At 44.2% G+C, this 15,778-nt stretch overlaps 1 protein-coding gene across 1 annotated transcript in view; it reads left to right on the top strand.

Annotated features, from left to right (window-relative positions):
- The first annotated feature begins 1,131 nt into the window (after positions 1–1,131).
- EFHC2 (EF-hand domain containing 2) overlaps positions 1,132–15,778 on the top strand; it is a 62,163-nt gene continuing 47,516 nt past the window's right edge. Inside the window, exons 1-3 of the mRNA XM_086482170.1 lie at positions 1,132–1,173; positions 9,930–10,118; positions 14,449–14,599. Of these exons, the coding sequence (XP_086338296.1) occupies positions 1,132–1,173; positions 9,930–10,118; positions 14,449–14,599 (382 nt within the window). The remainder of the gene's footprint in view (positions 1,174–9,929; positions 10,119–14,448; positions 14,600–15,778) is intronic.

Genomic DNA, 15,778 nt, shown 5'->3' with positions numbered 1-15,778 from the left:
CTTACTAACAAGGAAAATGTTACTTCCATTAAAGAAAGAAACAACCCTTCCCCCTGCAAGCCATCCGTGAGAAACTCTCAGTGTATGTTCTGTTTGAAATTTAAATTTGAGCGTAATACCACCCACTGTATGAAATGAATGTGATTAAAATGATGGTTCCTTTTACTTTCAATTAAAATACATTTTAAATGTTTACCTTTCCACACTAAATGCAAATGCAGGTGCATAATACAGCATTGGGAAAACAGAATGTGGAAACCCACTGACCTAGTTTCACCATCCCCGTGGACTAAAATGCAAAAAAAAAAAACCCAAACCAAACAAAAAGATGTAAAAGCATCCCACCCCCGACTCCTCCAAGCCCGCCAGGGCCCCAAAGTAGCAAGACGTGCTGTGTAAAAGTCATAAAACGAGAAACATTAAAAATTAATCCATGCAGAAAATGCCAAAAGCGGTGGGATTTGCCCCATCCATGACCCCAGTTCCAGAGTTATTTGGGGAGGGGGGGACGAGACACACACACCACGTTCAGGCAGAGGTTACCGCACCCCAGCAGGAGGGAGGAAGGGAGAGGGACCAAGGCTTGGACTCCATCATCGTAAAGGTCTTTTCCAACCTAAGCCAATCTGTTCTGTGCCTACACAAAGCTTTGGGCCTGAGGTGAATTTTGAGAGACTTGTGAAGAAGCCGGCAATGACGTCTGAAAAACGAAACAAATGCATTTATTTATTGCTTTTCGTCCTACTTCGGGCCCCAACGGCCGCCAACCCTGACTCGCCCCCCGCTCCTGGGCCCGCACCCCCCACACCGCCCGCACTCCCGCGGCTCCCGAGGGCGGAGGCCGAGCCCCGCCTGCCCCCGGTGCCGCCCGGGCGGGCTGCGGCCCGCGGCAGCAGGTACGGGGGGGTGGGGGGGCCCCCTAGGGCCCTGGACACAGCGCCTGCGCGACCCCCACGGCCGCCGCGGGGCGGGGCGGGGCCGAGCCGAGTCCGCACGGCGCCGCTCGGCCCCACTCGGCCGCGCCCCCTTCGCCCCGCCCCCCCCGTGACGCCACCGGCCGGTCTCTAGGCAACGGCGCCCCCAGCGGCGCGGTGCGGTGCGGTGCGGAGCTGCCGGCGGGCCGGGGCGGCCATGGCGCTGCCGCTCTTGCCCGGGGCCTCCCGCCACCAGAACGTGAGTGACAGCGGAGGGGACGCCCCTTCCCCTCCCCTGCCCCGGTGCCGGCGGTGCCCCGGGGGGGGAGGTGCCGGCGTAGGTTGGCTCGGCCCCACCCCCGCCTCAGGCCAGGCCCGGCGCGACGGCAGCTGTCTGCCGGCCTGAGGGGGGTCGAGAGGGGGAACAAGATGCGCTTTGGCAATCGGTGAGGCCGGCAGGAGGGAGTGAGGCGCAGGTGCGCCCTGCCGAGTCGGCCCCGGGGGTGGCGAGGAGGCGCCGGTGCCACGGCGAGGCCTTTCCCCCCCGTCCTTAACCCGGCACGGAAAGCGAGATGCTGTCAGGTGTACAGACCTCCTCCGGTGTTACCTTGGCAGTGGGAATGCTTTGCAGCTAGGCCGGGACTGAGGGATCTGGCAGCTGCTGTGGGGCAGTTTGAGCCCTTTTTGTGTCTCTAACAAAGCGAAGTGGGGAGAGGCAGATAATACCCTCTAAAGAAACCAAAAAGTCTTTGCGGGGGGGGGGGGGGGGGGAAATGCTGGGGATGCTGATGTGTTTTTCCAGAGCTGCTAGTACTGTTAACTACCCATCACAGTCTGTGAATATGTAAGATGGCATTTTTATCATGAGCTACAAGAGCAGACAAAAGACAAGGCTGCCATTGCTGCTTCAAACTTGTTCAGCAAGGATAGCTAGAAATTTGCTGAATACAGACAGTCTGTACTGTGAAGTGGTGCAGGAGGCAAAGGAGTGGGCAGGGCACTGTAGCCAGTCCTTTAGGAGCAGTTGAAACAGTGTAGACTTTCTTAATAATGCTAAAATACCTGGAAGGGAATCTGTCTTTTTCACACTATGAACATGTGGCCGGTAGAGCCCTTGCTTCTGCATCCTGACTGCTGCAGTGCTTTGCTAGCTCCTGAGTCTGGTCCACCCTATGAGGGAGTGTATAGAAGGCGATAATGTAGTTCAGGGACAATTTGCAAATGATTTATCAAGGCACACGTTAATGCCAATGGTACCAGGAGCATCAGTACCCCTTCAATGTGAGACTTCTCCATGCCGTTAGAATATCTGGAGTCTGCTTTGTAAGCTGTGGATCAGTTTGCATTAAGTGCAGTCCAGTGTAAAACCTCTGGCAGCTCTCTAAAAAACCAAGACAGGTAGATGCAATCGTAGCTGCCCAGGTGCTGGTACAAGGAGCATGAAATTGGGTAGAAATATGTGGACTCCCCAGCCTCACTCGGTGTGTCAGCATTGCACAGGTGTGTGCACACACAGGACCCCTTGCAGGAGGAGCCCAGCTTACAAGCCGCGAGGATCTTTCAGGCAACTTCTTACCCACAAACAGCAGGCCGGGTGCTATTGTTTTAGAAGGAAAAAAAAAAAAAAAAGGGTCTGGTAGTGGATACACAGTCTCTCTTGCTGAATTCAAATTTGTATTGCAAGGAGTTGGTTGTGTATGTAACACTTCAGGTAGCTGCTGAGTGGGTATATCAGCAGCATGTTTCCATAGGTGTGTGCCATTGGTATCTCCTGAGTAGAACCAGTAGCTCAGCTCAGTGTTATCTGTGACTTTATTGTTCTCCAAATTCGATTTAACGTAATTGGTAGGGATTATTGGTTTTGGAGTATAATGGAGTGAGTTTTCTCCAGAGCTCCACAGGAGCAGGGAAGAGGTTTTGTGATAGACATGGTGCATCCTTTTTCAGAGAAAGGGCACAGTGTTTGGCTTCACATGCTTGGGAAGAGTTACACATAGAGAGCATTGAACACCCCATGCTGAAGTACATAGAGTGCCTATATGTGTTATGAGAAATAAAGGTGTGAAAACCAAGTCAGAATTGCCATGAGACAGCACTGTAAAACCTTGGCAATAGCCTTGTAGGGCTCCAGGTTGCTCTTTTTGACAGTTCTTGAGATACTGGAGCTAATACCGATAACTCACCTTTCTTGGAAAGCATTTCTGATCTCCACTTAGTTGCTGGCTATTAGATTTAAATTTATTTTCATATAGTTCCACAAATGAGAGGCTAAGAAGAGCATATTTAAAAGAAAAAGTGTCACTGATACAGATAAATTGAAAAGGAAGAAAGTATTTTCACCTGTTTGTACTCTAAGCATTGCTATCAATGCCTCTTACCACACAGAAGCAACAGTAGCAAAGCATCCCCCGAAGAAGGATGAGCAGAGGACAGGAGATTGCTGTTCCTGTCAGCCCTTGGTTTGTAATTATGTGTATTAATTCCACTCTTATCACTGTTCAAGCTACTGCTGCAATCCTCTTTTCTCTGCCCCTAATGCTTCCACCTGCCTCACATATAAGCCCACGAAAGGCAGTGGAAGAGGAGTACAGATGTGTTTTGTCTGCCTTGGATGTATTTAATAAGGTGGCTGGGCTATCTCCAGAAAATCAGAGCTTTAAGGTAGTTAGGGACACAGAGTCTAACTTCAGGGCAGCAGGGACTGCGCTGGCAAGCGGGAAGTAAATCTTTTCACAGCGCTTAGGTCTCTGGATCTAAGAGTCACTGGCCCTTGTATTACCCCTCTGTTATGATTATTATTACTCCTAACTCCTCTACCAGGAACACTTACATATTTACCACACAACATTTCAAATCTCTTCAAAATCAAAATTACAGTAGTTTGTGTACATGTAGGTCCACCCATCAAATAAACCCCCTTTGCCTCTTTTAAACCTCCTGTTCCTTGAACAGAAGTCCAAAGATAAGCTGCTCGTCAGCAGTGCCTGTCATGTTTGCAGGTAGGTGATGAGGAGATCTAACGCTAGAGCAGGCTGGTATGTTGAGCACAGATTAGCCCATTTCCTGCCCATTTGCAAGGTCCCCTCTCTTCACGGGGGCTGGCTAATGGGCAGAAGTCAGGCCTTTCCCCTTCGCTGAGGCTGGGGAGGCCAGAGACTGTGCTGGGAGCGCTGCTGCCCCTTGGCAAGGTTGGTGCTCCTCTGTCGTGACAGCCTTAGAGAAGAGCCCTTGTCTGCCCAGCGGCGGTGGTGGGATGTGGTGCTCACACATCATTTACCATCCTGTTGTGTTGAAGGGTTTATTTCTTTATTTTCACAAACAGATAGTAACTTGTGGGTTACCCCTTTGAAAACTTCGCTACCTGTTGTTTACCCTTGAAAAGAGGAATTCCTCAATTCTTTTCTTTTGTTCCTGCCATGGAAGTCAATGTTTAAGAGCCATGGGGAGACCTAGGTACTGTGGCTTCTGCCTGCAGAGCCCAACTGATACTGGAATTGTACAATAACGAGATTTTCAGTTTTGTCCATACAAGTTATATGTGTGTCGCCAGCTTGTCAGGACAGAAAATCACCGATCTTGATAACCACGTTTAATCCTGCATGTGGTGGAAATGTAGGGTACAATAGGTTTGCTCTGTTACTGCAAGAAAAAGTTCATGCATATGGAGTCTGGGCTGTGTTAGGGATGACACTGGTTGCAGTGCAACAGCACTGTTACCTCCTTTGATAGTGTTAGTGGTTTGCCTCCCATTCTCAAAGGCAGCTGTGCCTTCTGATGCCACGTTGATGTTCTTGCCTTACATCAGTAGCTAATGGAGAGGACCACATATTCTCATGGGTCAGATTTACCAAGTGCTAGCTGACCTGTGTATTTTCCTGACTGAGGTTTGAAATCCCTCTCAGAGAGAGAATTCTGTGCAACAATTCTGCTTGGCATTTCTCAGAGAATCGGACAATAAGTTTGTAGATCTCAAGGGGAAAATACATCCTTGAGGATATCAGTTTCTGTTGCAAATTTAGTGGCGCAGCAGAAATTCCACATCTTCCTTGTTTGTTGCAGGGGCTTGGAATTGCCCTCAGCTGTGCTACTGTTGCTGTCTCTGTGTTTCCTGGCGTGAGTGTTTTCTGCTGCTTTGTAATGATTTGCGCCAGAATGGGACGTTAGTTTTTCTCGACGGAGCAGTTGCCAACCTCTTTATAAGTGAGCCTGCCTGCTGTGCCTTCCCTTCTTCTTTCTCTGACCTTCTTTCCTGAACCCATTCCGCTACCTCCTGCCTCTCAGCCCAGCTCCCCCAGATCTCTGTCTGTTCACAGCCCCTAAACCCAAATCTTCCTGTAGGTGGCTGTCAGGGTTGCATTTTGGACCCTTTACTTTATATCCATCTGTTGTCTTCTCTCAGGCTGTGCCAGCTCAGGCGGTAAGAGCAAGCTAATACAATCACAGAATCACAGAATGGTTTGAGCTGGAAGGGACCTTTAAGGGTCACCCAGTCCAACCCCCTTGCAGTGAGCAGGGACACCTTTAGCTGGATCAGGCTGCTCAGAGCCCCATCCAACCTGACCTTGAATGTCTCCAGGGATGGGGCATCTACCACCTCTCTGGGCAGCCTGTTCCAGTGCCTCACCACCCACATCATAAAAGTTTCTTCCTTATATCTAGTCTAAATCTGCCCTCTTTTAGTTTAAAACCATTACCCCTTGTCCTATTGCAACAGGCCCTGCTAAAAAGTCTGTCCCCATCTTTCTTGTAAGGCACCTTTAAGTACTGAAAGGCCACAGTAAGGCCTCCTGAGAAACCAGTTTCTTCTCCAGGCTGAACAACCCCAACTCTCTCAGCCTGTCCCCATAGGGGAGGTGCTCCATCCTTCTGATCATTTTTTTGGCCTCCTCTGGACCTGCTCCAACAGGTCCGTGTCTTTCTTGTGCTGACCCAGGCTGTTAGTGTTGATGCACCTTGTTCTGGGATGTGTTAGAGGGTCACCAGAGCTGCTGGGAACATTGTCTTAAGGTATTCCCCCTTCCTCTACAGTACCACTTCACCTCTGAACATACTGAAACCTGTGCAGCAAGCTGGTGATAATAAAAGAGTTGAAAATCGGTCACATGAATTTGACTGGCACAGTGTGAAGCATTTGCATGTATTTCCATTGCTTAGCCGAAGCAACCAGGAGACTGTATCAGCAGCCTAGAGTAGTTCAGAAATGCCACACTTCATCCTGATGCAGGATTTGAGCAGGACCTCCACAGTGCAGCTGCTGTTCTCAAGGTGGGAGTTAAAAATTGATACGGGGAAGAGAACCGGACTGCTACCAGCGGCTTCTGCCATAATTCCCTGTGGGACTTGATTAAAACCACGTAGCTCCTGAGACAGCGTTTGTCACAGGGCTCCCTCATCAGCCGCTGTGGTGAGAGATTTCCAGTTGTGTTTGGTTCAGCTGCAATGTGCAGCTCCCCAATGAGTTTGCTGTGACTGTGTACCAGAGTATTAAAGAGCAAGATGAAGAGAGCACGAGTTCCCCAAGGACTGCGGTGGCTGAGTTTGCAAAGGTAATAGCTGCACTCAGAGAATCCTGACCTTTGCATTAGTCACTATTGAATGTATCCTCAATATTTATTTCAGGCTCACCGCACAGAAAATGGCCAGCTTTGTTCAGCAGATCTGCAGCCTGTTCAGTTTAGCTGTATTAGCACAGCGGACACAGTAAAGCTCTTTCCCTGCAATCTCACAGATTTCTTTTAGAAGTCATTTAATATTACTGTGGAGGTAACATGATGTTCTGTCACTATTTTAGGCTGGATGTGGTCTGAGCTTTTAGTTGGTTTCTTTTTTTTTTGGGGTGTGGGTTTTTTTTTTCTTTTTAAGAAATAACTGTACAGACTTTTAGAAGAGATTATTTTGCATATGGATTTAGGTGCTTTTCATGGAGAAGGGGCTTATAAGTAATTATGTGATTAGGAATCTAAAATAGTCTTTCTGTCAAACCCTAGAAAGTTACAAGGATGCCACAAAAGATTCTTAACAGAGTTGCAGCTGTTGGGTCGTGTACTTTTTATATCAAATTGTGAACTATGGTGTGATTTTGTGCCTAAATTCTGGAAAATTTCCAGCAGGAGCAAACCTGGATTACTTTGATGAACACTTTACCACACTGTAGCTCACCAAAACCCAGAAACAGATGAACAGCAAATGCTTCTAGAAGAAGCTTTGAGGACATGAAAAGCTTTCCTTTGCTCAGGAAAACTGCCACCCTCACTGTGCTTTGATAACTATGCCTTTCTCCCTAACTCACGCTTTGGTAATAGGGGGAAAATAATTAAATACTTGCTGTACCAAAAAGTGGATCTGTTCTATAGCATCTTCAGTATAAATTACATGTTTCTGCCTAGAAATTTTCCTTTTAAAACTCAGCTTGACTGTAGTTATTCCACATTTGAACTGATAAATGTAGAAAGCTCCCTTCCATTCTCCCCAACTCTTTATCAGCTTGCTGAGGAACAAAGTTATTTAAAAAAGAAATAGAAGAAGAAAGGGCAGCTCAGTGGTTTCCAAAGGAGAGGGAGAAAACCATCCCAAGTGCAGATGTGTTACAAAGCGGGTGCCAGACCCTGTCAGTGCCCCTCTGTTCCAGAGTGCCGTACCCTGAAAGTGACTGTGCTCACTTTTTGAAGGAGGGTGGGATGACCACATGAAGGTCGGCTCCTGATGCCTAAATGTCAGTACTTACACTGTGCACCGAAGCATGACATTTTATATCATAGCTCAAAAAAATGTGCTGATATGGAATATTTTATTTGGGGCATTATTCCTGCAAATATGCCGCTCTTTTTAAAATCTTGTTAAAGTCCTGGCTTGAGCAATGCTGTGTGGCAAGGGAGCCCTGTGGGCTAACTAGTCATTACACAAAAATATTTCTTTTATCGATTTTCTCTTTTATTCAGTAACCTTTGTTCTTGAGTTATAAACATATGGTTCAGGAGTACTTTTTCCCTTTCTATTATTCTTTAAACTATGATATTTGCTGTGTGCCCTTTTATTCACCTCTACTCAAAACATTGCTTACCTTTTAAATACCTTCTTTGGGGAAGCGTTTCCGTACTCCAAATCATTACTGTCTCCAGTGCAAAGCTTATCGCATTTTGCAATGACTGTTTCAAAGGCTGCTGACTAGCCCAGCTTTTGTTAACCTAAGCAAGGTATGGCCATTGATTATTATGGTATTAAAAATAATAATTTGTAAAAATAGTAAGTCATTTATTATTTTTCATACCACTATTCTTGCAAAAGTGGTATGCAAAAGGATTTTAAGCAGAAGTTAAGCTAAAGTAGTGACTGAGCTCTTTGTGACAAGGGCAGCTCTTCGTCCTGTGTCATTGGGTTTAGAGCACCGCAAGGCAGGTGAACAGTTCAGACTGTAACCTTCAGTGTGCAGTAGTTTGTATATACGAACGTTGAATGTTATGAGCCGTGAGGTTGGTTGGTTGCCTTTCAGATTCCTCACTCTCTTTCATATTGGCAGAATGAAATAACTGCTCGGTTACTTTCACGTTTTGCTGCTTCACTGCTTGCACTTGTTCCCAGAACTGCTGTGCTGAGCATGTGTTACGTTATCTTGGAGCACTTGAATGTTGCCATGATGAAAAATGGTTGTTTGTACCATTTTTTGATTTATGACATTAACTTAGAATTATCTACACCTTTTTGGGGAGTAGTATATGTGTGTGAATAATTAATGATGCCCAGTCTTCCAGATGTAGTGGGGGAGGCAGTTTTGGCCCTCTGCTACTTTACTGACACACCTGCTCTGGTGCTGCTATGAAAAATTTTGCTCTCCAGCCTTTTCCTCTACCCAGGGCCTTCTCTGTGCTCACCCATAACATCTGTTCCTGCCCCTTCAGCCTCATCTCCCCTCACCCAGTCCCAGGCCAAGGGAGGGCAGAACTGCGGTAGTCTCTGTCTCCCCTGACTAGGTGTGTTGGGGTGCAGTTACCCCGAGGCCCTTTTCTGCCTTCCCAGACAATGTGTTTTGGGGATTTGAGAGGGCGAGGAAGGGAGGAATAGCAGAGCGAGAGGAGCTAATGAGGTGGGATTGGCGCTTATGGGAGGAAGGGTCAGTGGAGCTTTCTGCTGGCTTTTCCGATTTCCCCATCCTCTCGTGTGAGACTGATGCCTGGGGTCATTAGGGGGTTGCTGCTCGAGCACAGCTCACACCGGCTGCCTCTGTTTGTCCGAGGGAACTGGCCAGCAAAGCAGGCGGCTCATTAGGAAGGCCGTTCCCACAGGCAGGAGTGATACTCATGTGAGGCTAGAGGCTTTTCTGCATCACTTCAAGACTGGCTCCAGCCCCAGCCAAGAAATGCGAGTAGGCGAGATGGGTTTCTTCGCAGTTGGTTGTGCATGTTTTTTTGAGCACTCCGTTCTTAATTACCTGAAAACATAGTAATAATGTAAAGAAATCACTACGGAGAACTTCTTTTGGAATAAGCCCAGATGGAATGGATATTCTGTCTTTTGATTCAGATCTGACCTCCCAAAATTCAAGTGTATTCACTAGTACAGAGCTATTAATTTTGCACTCGGGGATGCAAGTGTAAATAAGATCTTTGACATAAGTAATGAGAGCAGGCTGTTCTCTGGGAATTCCTGAACCGTTCCCATTTGTCCTTTGGACATCTACAGAAAAGGCTTTTCCCCTTTACCTTTTGCAACAGTTCTCATGGGTGACATGCCTGAATCCTTGTTGCAGGGAAGCAGAGGTGGGACAACAGCCAGTATTTTTCAGCCTGGGTAAATTATTGGAATATTTTTCTACTTTCATCTATAAGGCTGTCAAGCTGACCACTGAAATGTGTCACTTCACTTGCAGCATTTCAGTTGTTACAGGTTTTTAGACTCTGTATTAAAAGTAATTAGAAACTTTTACATAGTTAATCCCCCTTGCCTAGATAGTTAACTCTTATGGATTTAAAAACAAACATACAGATGGTTTTTTCTCTTTTTCTTCCAAACTTTTGACAGGTAGGGAAGGAAAAGTTCCACAAGTCACAGCACTGGGGTTACTGCAATGATGTTGCTATGCTGGTTGGAGAAGATAAACCCGGAATAGGAGGTGAACCGTTACCTGGTCAGAAGCTGAAACCTCAATACAGTGTATTTCCTGAAGGGATGGGAAGTGATGCTCCTGCTTGGGTAGCATTTGACAAGCAAGTACGTAGAAATCTGTATCTGTATGGTTTTTATGCATAGCTACAATATGACAAAGACAATATAAAAGTGAAATTCAGTTAGTCAGGTATTTCAGAATGTTGTTTTGTGCATGCAGAAAAAGCTCCTAGATAGATAAAGAGAGTGGTAACATCTATTTTTCCATCATGTTGGTATATTGGAAAATTAATATAAACATATATCATGCCATACAGCGACATATAAAAATATTTCTGTATTGGGGTACATCACCTACAGGATGTAAGAAAAATAAGGGAGTGGTTAACATATTTCTTTTTAGTGAAAATGGTGACAGTAAAGGAATTATTTGGCAACCTGGTGAGAATGAATGCAAGGTAGGCCCCAGTCCAGGAGAAAATGTGCATGGGTACTCGTAAACCATTGACCTCAGTGGAGTGCTATAGGCTCAGAATTCATGTTTGATTGCTCAAAGTCCTGTTGAAATCTGTGTGATCTGTTCATGTGTAATATAGGTAGATTGTGCCCATTACAGACACAGGAATTTAAAATTAATATTTTTTTTTATTTTGCAAGAAGGTAGTGACACCTTTAAAAATAGCGAGTTATCAAATAACTGTAATCTGTGATGATATGGATTTTGTAGCACACTGTCATTACTTTCCATGTTTAAATTTACATTAGATTCTGCTTAGCAATTTTTTATTTCTAAAGCAAAAAGCCTACAATCAGAGAAGGAAAATAATCCAGAAAAAGAAATCATTCAGCAGATCACAGAAATGTTGCATGACTAAATGGTTATGGTATTTAAATATTGGGAAGAATGGCTAATCTCATAATTTTTGCTTAAAAAGAAAAGCCATGCAGGTGATTGCAGTACAATCACGCATTCGTCTGTTTGGCAGACCAGAGCTACTACAAGAAAATGTAAGGCCTGAACAGATGTATGTGACTTTGGTTGGCATTGCCTCTGAAATCCCTAGTGTTGCTCACAGAGTTTTCATCAACATGCTCACGTATGAATTGGTCTAATTGGTCTAAGTCTTCAGCCAGACCTTCAGTTGCTTTATCTGCACCCTTCTTTCAACGAGGAGGTGTGCGTTGGCTTCGCAGGGCCATATGTAGGTTAGCAGGACTTGAGCGCAAGTTTATGACGCAAAGGTGTTAGGTAGGAGGCAGTGGGGACCCGCCACTGAGCACCAGGCACTGAACTTGGCTGGTGAGATGAGCTAGCTGGCATTTTGACGTTTCTTCTCTAATCAGTGTATTCCTCCACAGGGCAATACAGGACAGGAGTTTGCAGGTTCGGAATTGGCCTCTGGAGGGCTCATGCGTTTGTATTAAAGGGTACTACCCTAAATTAGCTTCCCCAGTTAAGAGCTGAGAATGTAGCTGTATCCTCCAGTGCTGCGGTTTGTGACTCAGCAGAATGGACTACATGAAAAATGGTTTGATCAGGTGTTTATCTTTTTAAATGTAGTCTGCTTTCTTTAGTTTGTAACTTTCAGCAGTACCACAGTAGTTGGAGGAAGGACAGGCATAAAAGTTCATTATCAAGTAGGTTGAGAAATAGTTTTTGCAATTTCATTTGCCTAATAGGAAGCAGGTGTAAATTTAATTTCTTCTACCATTAAGTGCACACACAAGGCCTCCTGGGCTTGAAGTGATGTTTGTAATTTGACTGCCACAGGTGCCAGGGAAACCTTGTGCCAACTTTACAAAATGCCACAAAGTTTATTCAATATTTGTTACTTTTGGTTTTCATAGGTAACATTTGATTTTTTAAAGAGTGGGGTGGGACCTTTGCACACAGCCATGGTCTGCAGATGAGACATGAGTTAGGAAGTGTTACGTTTCAAGTATTTTTAACGCTAACTTTGCTTTATAATGAAAAGTAAGTCATCTTCTTTCCCGTTCCTTCCCCTCTTCACCGTTCCTCAATCATCTGTTTTGATCTGCAAAATTGCAGTTGGTGGCTGCATCTGTTTCAGTCATACACTAGCATGTAGATAACGGTATAAAAAGAATAAAGTTTAAGTGGAAAAGAACTTGCACAAACTCCTTGAATGGAATAAACCAGGACACAGATGTATGGTCAGTGAAAGAAATACATACAGTGTATTTAGGACCTGACTGTACTCGGACATCTATGCAAATAGAACGTTTTGCCTGGCTGGTGTCTCACGAGACAACCATTCTCAGGAAAGATCATTGACAAAATTAAGAACAATTAGTAATTAAATAGGGCACTTGAACACTTATGTTTGTCAAATGACTATACTGTAGTGGGACTAGCAGAATAGGGAGAAGAGGGTACAGCACCTAAGGGAGTTTCCAATGGTTGCATGGCTTATCAGCAGCTGGACAAGGAATTAAATTCAGCTTCTTGTCAGCTGAACCCCAGGATGTTCAGACTGGATAAAGTGGCTCCACCGTAGTACCTTTTAGGTCCTGTGGAGTACAGGAGTACTGTGATTTACACAGGGCTTCTGGTCCTTCCAGAATAGTAGCTGGAGACCAGGAGTGTTACCTTGATCACCAAAAATGGCACTATACACCAATGTTTAGACAAATGGAAGGAAGAAGAGATGCTAAAGGATGATAGAGTTGTTTGTGTTGTCTCTGTTGTATGTCAGATGTTTTATCCAGTGTTTTTGTGTTTAATACACGAAACAGTGAAATCCATGGTTAAAAATAACATGTGGCCGTAACGATTTTTTGTTTATCTTCAACTATTGCATCTGTAGGTTGTTCAGAAACTTGCACGTTGTACTACTTAAACAAACCACAACTGGTAGTGTCTAGATTCTTTTGTGTGAAGATTTAATGCCATCAGGTTTAACAGGTTACAGTTATGCCATTTAATTATAATTTAAATTTTATTTCTCTAACAGTGGCAGGTCACAGTGCAGGAAAATTGATGCCAAAAAAGTGTCTGTCAAATTGTTTGATGCATGCTGAAAATCAGTGGGATCTTAGCCTTTGAAATAGTTTATGGAAACAGAGTTTTCCTCATCTTGCAGTAAACCTGTCTGAGAGAAGGGAGAGTGGCCTATTGAGATGTCTGACTAGGACACAGGGTGGCTATTCTTGTGTGTTCCTGAGCAAGCCGCTAGCTGTCTCTCCCCAGATGTGGTAAAAGAGGTTGTGTTTGTCTGTTAGGGTGTTTTAAAATGTCTGTCATCAGTATTTATATAAGTACTTTGAGGTTCCCAAAGGCAGGTGCTAAAGGAATACAGACTGTTAACCGGCCTGTTCTGTCATGTAGGGATCTCGGCCAGCTTACTCGATTTCAAACATTTTCAAGCCATGGTCTGCCAGATGCTCATTGAAACATAGGGAACAGCTAAGTTGTCTTTTTTTCAATGCTTCAGTTTGTTGAATGAGTCAAGAATAAAGGTCATTGAATCGATTAAATAGAATGATTGTGAAAAATGAAGTATGAACTAGCACCGATTTGACCCAAATGTGTTGGGGCGGGCAGGATGAAAACCTATTCTAATTGATGCCTTCCTGTACATCCTTACCACAGCAAGCATCCTCATAGATAATACACTACTAAGTACATCTTGCACGTTCCCTTCAAATTGTTCTTGGTGATTAAAGACCATAAATGTCATCGAGAAGCGCAAAACTTGTGTAATGGTTTGCCAAGTTTGAGCTGGGATCTCCAGCCATAAAGGCCGCTGTATTAAACTGCTGAGCGCCTCACCTATGAAGGTTATTTTTCTTGCATTATTGCTGTTGCAAGAGACCATGAAAACCAGTTGGTGTACTCTTCTGAGATTTCCCCACTCACTGAATTGCAGAACCAGGTAAGTTTTGAAATGCCAATATTGCACAGCTCTAAATGACTCCTGAAAAATGTCATTTCTCTCTGATAAGTCTTCGGTACCATTCGTTAGACAGCTTGCAGGATCTGCTTAAAAAGAAGTCTCCTTTCCACATCCCTCAATGATAAAGCCATTACTGTCATAATGCACTTTATTTTCCAGCAATTCATTGAATAGCAGTCTAAAATTTGCTTCAGGACCTAGGTAGCTCATTGTGTTATCAAAGTGCTTTGTTCAGAAGATTTTCCAAGCAGCCTTCTGACAGTTTTATATTTGATTTATTTCTTTGCTTTAGAGTTCCACCTCTGCTTAGATGTTGCGATAATAAAAATGCCAAGCAGAGAATTTTAAATTTACGTGATTTAATGTGTATTTCTGTTCTTACATTTCTGAGAAATAAATCTACCTCCTGAAATCCATACATTTAGTTACTTATAATCTATACAAGTTTAGTTTATTGACGTATTTTGCAAAAGCATTGGAGATTTTGCTGCTTTATACTTATTTATTGTTTTTAATAGGTATTGTCTTTTGATGCCTATTTTGAGGAAGAAGTGCCTGACAAAAATCAAGAGTTATATAGAATCAGACATTGCAAAATACACTTCTACCTTGAAGATGATACAATTCAAGTGGTTGAACCCCAAGTGGAAAACAGTGGCATAACTCAAGGTATCTATTTTTAGTAGCACTCTTTTTTTGCCCTTTATCTCCTTCCTCAGTACAGTCTTGGTCCATTCCAAAGGATACTTCAAATGTGACTTCTCATAGTTAAAGTGGGATGTAAGGGAACAGCTGTAATTGCTTTTTCTTGTTACGGATCATAATGTGAACTTTTTTATTGTCTTAGTTTCTGAAGATGTAGGTTTTGTAAGGCAGAATCTAATCCCATACTCCAACACACAATTTTTTATCTAATATAGTTGTTCGAAATCTTATAAGAGTAGGTCTTTTGTCAGTGTTGTGTCACTTCTGCAATAGCAATTTGTGTTCTAGATCTCCATTCCTGAGCCTGGCTTCTCGCGTCTTGACACTGACAGTAAGTTCTCTAGCGGCAGCTCTGTAACTGTTCATTAGCTGCTGCAGTATCTCTGCTGTTATTGAAGTGGAGCGCCTTTTGTGCCTCTGGCTGTTGGTTCTTTCACAATTACAATTCCCTTGGCACAGTAATTTTTCCTTGATGCCTCTAAGTTAAGAAGCTGCTTTGCCTCAGTGTCACATCACTGCACTTGGGCCAGCCTGAGGACTTTTGGAGGAGGGTTTACTGAGCTGATTTACTGGAGTATTAATGAACTTGGTTTACATTAAGAAAATGTGATCTAGTAGTCAACATCCTGTTGCAGAAGGGGAACACAGCTGCTGCTTGATGTTTACGGGTGACTGCCAGAATTAAAAAAGTTTTCGAGGGATATAGTCCAGATGAGCAGGATGTCTTGGGATGACTGCGCCTCCCAGTCCCCAAAGATATTTTGTACATTCTGGTGGATCTTAGCACAGCAATTTTCAAAAATAAGTTAACCTTTTAACTACCATACTCTTTTCCAAGTTGAGCAGATGCTATCAATTTCTCTGTCTACTGAGTAGGATAATTTTTAAAGGTGTTACATGCATCATTGCTGTTAGATCTGGGATAAAATTACCTGTGAACCTTTTCTTAAACCAGTACTTCAGGCCTTGCTCACCCTGTGTTGAGTAGTTCTTCTTCCCAGAAATCTTGTTGGCTTTTCAGCAGGAACTGATTTTGAATTCAGAGAAACCTCATCCTACTCAGACCTGGGCAAGTGCTTTTTCAAAACCTGAAGACAAGCATATTGGATCTCTTGTCCTGGGAACTTACCAGTTACTTACCGC

This window comes from Leptosomus discolor, chromosome 1 (genome assembly GCF_034619465.1).
Source record: "Leptosomus discolor isolate bLepDis1 chromosome 1, bLepDis1.hap2, whole genome shotgun sequence".
Lineage (NCBI taxonomy): Eukaryota > Metazoa > Chordata > Aves > Leptosomiformes > Leptosomidae > Leptosomus > Leptosomus discolor.
The sequence above is the reverse complement of the archived record's forward strand: the minus strand, read 5'-3'. Positions and strand labels throughout refer to the sequence as shown.